The 8278-nt window shown below is 52.7% G+C and overlaps 1 protein-coding gene across 1 annotated transcript; it reads left to right on the top strand.

Moving 5' to 3' along the window:
• The first annotated feature begins 230 nt into the window (after positions 1-230).
• Positions 231-7329, top strand: TMEM39B (transmembrane protein 39B). Its single transcript, XM_010181146.1, has 8 exons — positions 231-448; positions 2723-2942; positions 3369-3452; positions 4057-4211; positions 4837-5173; positions 5949-6136; positions 6547-6667; positions 6953-7329. Exons 1-8 carry the CDS (start codon positions 321-323, stop codon positions 7187-7189), a joined length of 1470 nt encoding a protein of 489 aa, XP_010179448.1. The 5' UTR covers positions 231-320; the 3' UTR covers positions 7190-7329.
• Positions 7330-8278: the final 949 nt, after the last annotated feature.

An 8278-nucleotide genomic window follows, 5' to 3' on the forward strand; every position in this document is an offset into this window, starting at 1 on the left:
TGAGCTTTCGGCTCTGGGTGAATTCCCAGCACCTTGACAAGCTGCTGCGTGTCCTGGGAGCGTCAGGAGCTATCTGAGGCCACATCTCTAGCCCGTGGCAAAGAGGGGAGCTGGAGAAAGGGCTGAGCGAAGTTGTGTTCCCGTGCAAGCTGGCAGCACGAGCCACAGGTCACCGCTGGTCACCAGGGCGCGGTAAGCAGAGGAACCTCAATAATCTTCCTTTTCCTTTCAGTTTGAAGGACTGAAGACATCGTCACGCAGTGAACAGCAGAGAAGCCACCTGGAAGAACAACCACCCCCCCCCCGCACCCTCTGTTGTTATGGCAGGGGGAAGGAGGGGTCCAAACCGTACGTCCTACTGCCGAAACCCCCTCTGTGAACCCGGGGCCGCTGGCGGCTCCGGCCACTCCACCAGCTCCTCTGTCACGGGGGTGCGCTCACGCACCAGGTACGTCCGGCTCTCCACGCCTTCACATGTGGCCAGCTGCTCCTCTATGGAGGTGTGAGGCCGCCTGTGTCTCCCCATCTCACACGCTGCTGCTTTTCCCGTGGCTCAGGGGTTTGTTCACTCCCAGTGTCCAGCTGAAATCCTTTCTCTGTGTGTGGCAGTGTCCGTGCTACGTGTTGTAATTGAGGTAGGGTTGCCTGAGACTGCAAAGTGCTGTATCAGACCGTGACGGACACCCAGGAGTGTTCAAAAGCCTTTAGTGGTCATGCAATGGAAAGTAAGAATAGAGACAGGTTTTTATTGAAAGGCTGACTCTGGAGTTCTGGTTTTTGTGTCTCCTGTGCCCTGAAGTTGACGTCAGGTGGGGCATTTCTGGGGTAGAGTTTAGCTGGATCAGGCGATGTGGAGGCTGCGGTTTTTGGCAGGTTCTAGCCCAGCTGGTTGGTTGCGTTTCTGCGGCCGAGGTGGAGAGGAGGAAGGAGAAGCAGAGCTGACAGCAACACGTAAGCAGGAGGTGCCTTGTGAGCTCTCTGCAAAGAAAACGTTAGGTCTGTCTTAACACACTCCCTGCTTACGGCCCTAGGCCAAGAAAGGTACAGGGATACAGTTATTCAAACAAGTTATTGCAGGGCCACAGAGGTGGAGCAATCTCACATACCTGGCTGTGAGAGCGTGCACAAAGGTCCTTATCAGGAGCAGGTAACGCAGCTCAGATCCACGCCCCAGCTGCCTCCAAGGGATTTGCCTCCGCAGCCGTACCCTCTGATAGCCATCACCTACGCGGCAGCGCAGGCAGAGGAGTCCCAGAGTGCTTTATGTGAATGAGAGCCTTGATGCTGCTCTTGCAAGAGCACCCTTAGGCTTTTTGAGAGTATTTAAAGCCTTTTTGTGGAGGACCAGAACCTGTCTGGGTGCAGGAACAGGGTTTCTTGGCGGATTTATCCATCCTGAGGAGCTGAATCAGTCTTGTCAGCTTGGAAATGTGGGTGTTTCAGAGAGACAGCTCAGGTTCCTAAAGGTTTCCCCTCATGCATGGCTGTATTTTAGGCTGCAGCCTTCTGCTCTTAAAAAGCATGGGCTGCTCCACCTGTGTCCAGCCCTGGGCTAGGAGTCTTTCTGCAGTCACACTCCGATACTTCGGTGGTTTCGTTTTGAGGTTTTCAACAGGAGTTGGTGCTCTGCAGTTCCTTTGAAACCCACACCCAGATTCCTTTGACTGTTGTTATTTAGAGATTGCAAATCAGGAGAGCTAGATCTGGTTTATATTAATTCCTTCCCTTTGATTTAAAGGGCTGCTGTCTGGGATGGTGTGCGTGCTCACACAGGAACATGCACCTCTGACTAAACTTGTTTTTCCTCCATAGTTGAGCAGAAGTTGAAGAATGAGAAAGGGCTTGTGTTTAATTGCTCTGCATTTCATGTTCAAGCGCTCTTAGAAATGTAAATAGCAACTCAAGGCCTAAAAGCTTCCAATTAATTAAGAGGGCCACTGGTTGCCCCTTGAATAGCAGAACGCAGCCATGGCTTTTGAACCTGACTCCATGCAAGGGATTTAATATCAAATGACCTGGTGCTGTAGCCTGGCCTGGTTCCACAAAATGCTTTCACTGGGCAAATTCCTGCTCGTGTCTGCCTGTAGCAGTCGTCGTAGACATCCTCGGGGTGCTGACCACGAGTGTCAGTTTAATCTCAGTCAATATTAGACCCACTGACTTCTGCAGTCAGGGTGTGTGAGCTGAAGGACAGCGCTGGGTTTCACAGAGTCACAGAATATGAGAAGTTGGAAGGGCCCTGGAAAGCTCCCCCAGTGCAACCCCTGCCAGAGCAGGAGCACCAGAGCAGTCACACAGGAACACGGCCAGGGCTTTGGGTGTCTGCAGAGAAGGAGACTCCACAACCTCTCTGGGCAGCCTGGGCCATGCTCCATAACCCTCACACTGACAAAGTTTGGCCTCATCTTCAGCTTGAACCTCCTGTGCTCCAGCTTGGGACCATTGCCCCTTGTCCTGGCATTGGCCATCCCAGAGCAGAGCCTGGCTCCTTCCTCCTGACACTGCCCTTTCCCAATGGATCCCCAGGAATGAGGGCACCCCTCAGGCTCCTCTGCTCCAAGCTCCAGAGCCCCAGCTCCCTCAGCCGCTCCTCAGCAGGAGATGCTCCACTCCCTCCAGCATCTCTGTGGCCCTGCTGGACTCTTTCAAGCAGTTCCTGTCCTTCTTGAACTGAGGGTTTATCTCAGGGAAGTGACTGCTGGCTTCTGGTTTTCCTTGGCAGGAGCGGATCAGGCACTGGCCTTTCCAGCCCACCTCTGGCAGCTCAGACAGTCGTCCCGCTCCGGCACTGTAAGATCCCGGAGCTGCCTGTGGAGAGGAGTGTGCTGTTTGAACTCCAGCTCTTCTTCTGTCACCTCGTTGCTCTGTTTGTCCACTACATCAACATCTACAAAACCGTGTGGTGGTACCCCCCCTCCCATCCACCTTCACACACATCGTTGGTAAGCGCCAAAGGGAGCTGCTGCTGTCCGGTGGTATTGACAGGCTGTCTCTTGGGTTGTTAGACATACAGGTTTTATGTGTATGTATGTATATATAAAGTGTGTGTGTGTGTGTGTGTATATATAAAGGTTTTTTTACATCTATAGCTATATATTTATCTTTCTTTACATATATATATATATAGATAGAGAGAGAGATAGAGAGAGAGATATGTTTGATGCAAATCACATGTGACTCTGCAGCCCTGGAGGGTTGCTCACGTGCCTGTTATTTGGCAAATTTTGGGCACTGGCTGTTTGGCATTCTCTTTCTGATCTTGGAAGAGAGAGTCCAAGGAGGAGGGAATAACTTGGGGAGTTTTTCTGTTGAACGTGGCTTTCTGCTGCCTGACAGCAATTGGAATCATTTTGGTTTTGTCACTGCAGAACTTTCATCTTATTGACTTCAACGTGCTGACGGTGACGACGATCGTCCTGGCACGCCGCCTGATCGGTGCTATTGTGAAGGAGGTAAAGTCCCCCAGCAGATCTCTTCTTTCCTCTCAGGGGAAATGTAAAGCTGTGCTTCCCTTCTGCACTTCCAGACTCTTCTGTCCCTTTCTCTAGAACTTTGTGCTATGTCCAAGTCAGAAATCTGGGCATGGTTTCTAATGGGAAGAACAGAACAGAAATGAGCGCCTCAAACCATTGCTCATGACTCGCTGTCCCTCTGTGGTTGTTTCTGAATTACTGTCTCAACTGGGCTGCAGTAATTCTGCTTTCTTCCTTGTGAAGAACGGTTCTTGGCTCTTTTCCTCTTCTCTTAATGACTGCAGCTTTCTGCGAGGAGAAGCCAGCGTGGGGCGGTTTCTGCTGACTGTGGTGAGCAGGGCCAGGAGCGTGAACTGGTCCCACCAGTAACGACCAGACCTCAACAAGAAACAGAGCTCTTCTCATTCCAGCTTGAGGGATGAGGCCCTGGCTTTTGGAGGGTCCACATCCCCCTTCACTGGCTCTTCCTTCCTGCAGATGAAGTTGATTTTACAGACTTGAGTGCTGCTCATTTTCCATTTGCTTCCTGTAGGAAGAGCCAATGAGTCTCCCCTTGGCCCAGCTCTTTCTTCTCTCCCCGCAGGCTTCGCAGAGTGGCAAAGTCTCCCTGCCACGCTCTGTTTTCCTGGTGATCACTCGGTTTGCTGTTCTCACTGGCACGGGCTGGAGTTTGTGTCGATCAATAATTCACCTTTTCAGAACCTACTCTTTCCTTAACCTCCTGTTCCTGTGTTACCCGTAAGTATCTCCTCTGGCGCCTGTGTGTGATTTCTAATGTTGCTTAGTGCACTGGGTGTTGCTCAGTTGAAATTAAGCCTGAAAGCAAATAAGCACTTGATTACCTCGCAGCAGAGCTTAAACTGCCCTTTTCCCTCTTGCTGTGTCACATTTCTTCTTGGTGGCAGGGCGTATCCTTAACATTTACCCGTATTTCAGCTTTCATATAAGCATTAGTTATTGTTCTTAGATTGCTCATGTCCTCTGAAAAGGATTGTGTGCTTTTTTCCCATGGTATTCAAAGAACCCATGGCTTCAGTTTACCTCAGTCCTTAGGTGTCTCTGCCAGGTGGAGTGAATCAAACAGCTTCCCTGTTTCATGTTTAATTACCAAAGGAAACCTGTTCTATTTCCAGTCAAGTAGTGGAAATAGCTCCCTTCCCTCTGGTAGATGCAGGAGGAAGCATCTCATAAACATCTGAGACTCGGTGCTTGTGTTTCAGATCAGATTGGTGAGGGTTTTTTCCAGAGTTTATATAGGCACCAGACGTTATTGAGGAGGAGGATGTGATGGTAATGCTGCCCTGTGGCCTTGCACAGGGAGCTCGTAAGGAAGTAACCCCCTTTCTGCGCTTTGCTGCCGCAGGTTTGGCATGTACATTCCCTTCCTTCAGCTGAACTGTGACTTTCGGAAGACGAGCCTCTTCTCCCAGGTGGCCAACATCGGTCCCAGAGAGACCGGCGAGGTGCACTCCAGGGGCAGGGACTACCTGAACGTCCTGAAGGAGACCTGGAAGCAGCACACTCGGCAGATGTACGGCATGGAGGCCATGCCCACGCACGCCTGCTGCCTCTCCCCAGACCTCATCCGCAACGAGGTGGAATACCTGAAAATGGACTTTAACTGGCGGATGAAGGAGGTGCTGGTGAGCTCCATGCTCAGTGCCTACTACGTGGCCTTCGTGCCGGTCTGGTTTGTGAAGGTGAGCGAGGGCCGCCGCTGCTCTGCTGATGCCACTGCAGGCGTGGGGCTGGCTGGGGGGGAAGTTGTGGGGAGGTGGGCGCTGGGTTTTGGGGAGGGTCTGGTTCTCATTTCTTGCTTAGCTGGAACATGGAGGGGTTACACAGGGCTGGGTTGTGCACAGGCAGATGTAGCAAACCCATCTACAGAGGGGAAAAGTGAGAAGCAAAGCCATCCTGGTTTAGCTTTGCTTAAACAGCAGATACCAGAGGACAAGACTGTCCTGGTAAGGTGTGTTCTGGCTGTCGTGCATCCATCTGCTGGGGAGCAGCGTCTCCCTCCCGCCTCCCCACGAAGCCAGAAGGACTCCAAGCCCTTCACACACTGACCTTGTGTAAGGACAGAGCTCCAGGAGGAGGCGATTGACGTTAGCATGGAGGAGGAAGGACCTTATTAGGATTCTTTGCTGGTTTAAGTTCCTAATATGTTGTAAAATGAGATGAATGTCTCATAGTAAATCTGTCAGCCCTTGGGGACGAGCCAAAGTCCCACCCATCATCAGCTGAGGAGCCATCTCCCGATATCTGGTGGTGGGTGATGATAGCGTAAATGTTTCGCCGTGGCGCGTTGAGGAGTTGAACAGCAGCCATCCTCTGTGGGCGCCGCTTTTGCAAGCAGGATTCATAGCTGTGTGAAAAGCCCTCGTTTTCCCTGCCTGAGCGCTTTGTGTTTTGATGGCTTTGCTCGGTGAGGCTGTCCAAACACGCCGGCGCGCTCGCTTCTCGTCCCCCCCGCAGAACACGCAGTACTACGACAAGCGCTGGTCGTGCGAGCTGTTCCTCCTGGTGTCCATCAGCACCTCGGTGATCCTGATGCAGTACCTCTTACCCGCGCGTTACTGTGACCTGCTCCACAAAGCGGCCGCGCACCTGGGCTGCTGGCAGAAGGTGGATCCAGCCCTGTGCTCCAACGTGCTGCAGCACCAGTAAGGGCCTCTCCTCTCTCCTGGGCTAGGGCTGGGGGTTTCTTTTGGCGTGGTGCGAAGAGAAGAGGCTCCTCTTGTTGCTTTATAATACAAAAGGAAGGAAAATGAAAGCGGAGTTGTCGGCTGATACATCCAACAGCACACAGACGCTGTCTGTGCTGTGCAAGGACAGCGAGCAGGGCCCGTTTTTGGCCAGATGCCTGCTGCTCCTGGCCACAGGTAACTTCCATTTGTCACCACAGTTTGTCACCGCCTTGATTCGATGTCTCCACGGGCCAAACTCTGCCCTTAGCACTGTGGCCAAGGCTGTGGAAGCAGCTCCTACCTTAGCCCAGGTGGTGGTGGGAAGGCAGCAAACCCCTTTCTCTTCAGCTGGAGGGAGAAATGAGAGCTGTCCTTGTTCCCTGCAGGTGGACAGAGGAGTGCATGTGGCCGCAGGGAGTGCTGGTGAAGCACAGCAAGAACGTCTACAAGGCTGTGGGTCACTACAACGTGGCGGTGCCCTCGGACGTCTCGCACTTCCGATTTCACGTAAGATCGCAGCTCCTTTCTGAGGTCGGAGCTGTGGTGCCTCGGTGGGGTCACGGTCTCCTTGTCCTCAGCCCCTCAGGCTGCCAGGGTGGTGGAACAAGCAGGGTTTGGGACAGCGTCATGTCCCCCATGGGTGCTGTCCCCTGCAAACAGGGCCTCTGTCCAAAGCCGTTAATGGGTAAAAGTTGTGTCTCCAGAAGGGAATCCCAGAGGAGTCATCCTGTCAAAAACACATCCCAAAGGGTCTCTGACCTCGCTCGGTGCCTTACTGTGGTCTCTCTGCAGTTCTTTTTCAGCAAACCGCTGAGGATCCTCAACATCCTGATCCTGCTGGAAGGCGCCGTCATCTTCTACCAGCTTTACTCGCTGATTTCTTCGGAGAAGTGGCACCAGACCATCTCGCTGGCGCTGATCCTCTTCAGCAATTACTACGCCTTCTTCAAGCTGCTGCGTGACCGTCTGGTGCTGGGCAAAGCCTACTCGTACTCTGCCAGCAGAGACTCAGAGCAGAAGTTAAATTAAAACAATTGCACTGATGCTCAGCTTATGACAAAACAAACAAAACGAGAAACCCTCAGAGCTTTGTATTTTTGTTACCACTGCTTTTTTTTCTTTGATAACTGATGTAATTAAAAGGAAAAAACATATTTTTTTACTCCCAACAGTTGTATGAGTGTTTGTTGTGTGGTTAAACCCCCCCCCCCCCCCAAAAAGAAAGCCTCCTCCTGTTTGTAGTTGAGAGGAGCGGTTTATTAACAGGGGTGCTCAGTTTTGGGAGGTGCAAAGGCTGCTGCTGGAGCCAGAGCGCTCCTCTGATGAGAATTACAGGTGTGTTAGAGCTCACGGCTTCAATCTGGGTCCCTTTTTAAGGGAGTAAGCCCCAATCCTGTCAATCTGGGTCCCTTTTTAAGGGGGTGAGCCCCGATCTTGTCAATCTGGGTCCCTTTTTAAGGGGTGAGCCCTGATCCTGTCAGTCTGGGTCCCTTTTTAAGGGGGTGAGCCTCGATCTTGTCAATCCAGGTCCCTTTTTAAGGGGGTGAGCCTCGATCTTGTCAATCCGGGTACCTTTTTAAGGGGGTGAGCCTCGATCTTGTCAATCCAGGTCCCTTTTTAAGGGGGTGAGCCCTGATCTTGTCAATCCAGGTCCCTTTTTAAGGGGGTAAACCTTGATCTTGTCAATCCGGGTCCCTTTTTAAGGGAGTAAGCCCCAATCCTGTCAATCTGGGTCCCTTTTTAAGGGAGTGAGCCCTGATCTTGTCAATCTGGGTCCCTTTTTAAGGGGTGAGCCCTGATCCTGTCCTTACCGGGGACCCCAAGGGATCTCCTGCAGCACCCTTGATGCTCTCTGGCTGCAGGGGAGGCTGCCTTGTTTCACTAGCGAGGATTTTTTCGGCAGCCCATGCAGGCGATGGCTGAGGTCTGCAGGGGTGTGAGGGGACGGGTGAAGCCTGAGGGGGTTTTTGGGGAAGCCCCAGCTGCTCCCCCTTTGCCTTCCCGTGGGTGCGTTGGGTGCTCCCCACCTCCCCAGCCCAACCCGCCCTCAGCTCTGCCCGGGGCCCGGGAGGACGGGGTGGGGTAGGGGGTGGTGACGTCCCCCGGGCGAGGAGGAGG

Source organism: Mesitornis unicolor, unplaced genomic scaffold (assembly GCF_000695765.1).
Source record: "Mesitornis unicolor isolate BGI_N332 unplaced genomic scaffold, ASM69576v1 scaffold43893, whole genome shotgun sequence".
Taxonomy (NCBI): domain Eukaryota; kingdom Metazoa; phylum Chordata; class Aves; order Mesitornithiformes; family Mesitornithidae; genus Mesitornis; species Mesitornis unicolor.

Bases quoted from the DNA above. Each gene is read 5' to 3' on its own strand.
- TMEM39B (XM_010181146.1), top strand. From the start codon at position 321: ATGGCAGGGGGAAGGAGGGGTCCAAACCGTACGTCCTACTGCCGAAAC. The intron at 4,212-4,836 runs GTAAGTATCTCC...TTGCTGCCGCAG, and splicing joins CTCCTGTTCCTGTGTTACCC to GTTTGGCATGTACATTCCCT. The intron at 6,137-6,546 runs GTAAGGGCCTCT...TGTTCCCTGCAG, and splicing joins TCCAACGTGCTGCAGCACCA to GTGGACAGAGGAGTGCATGT.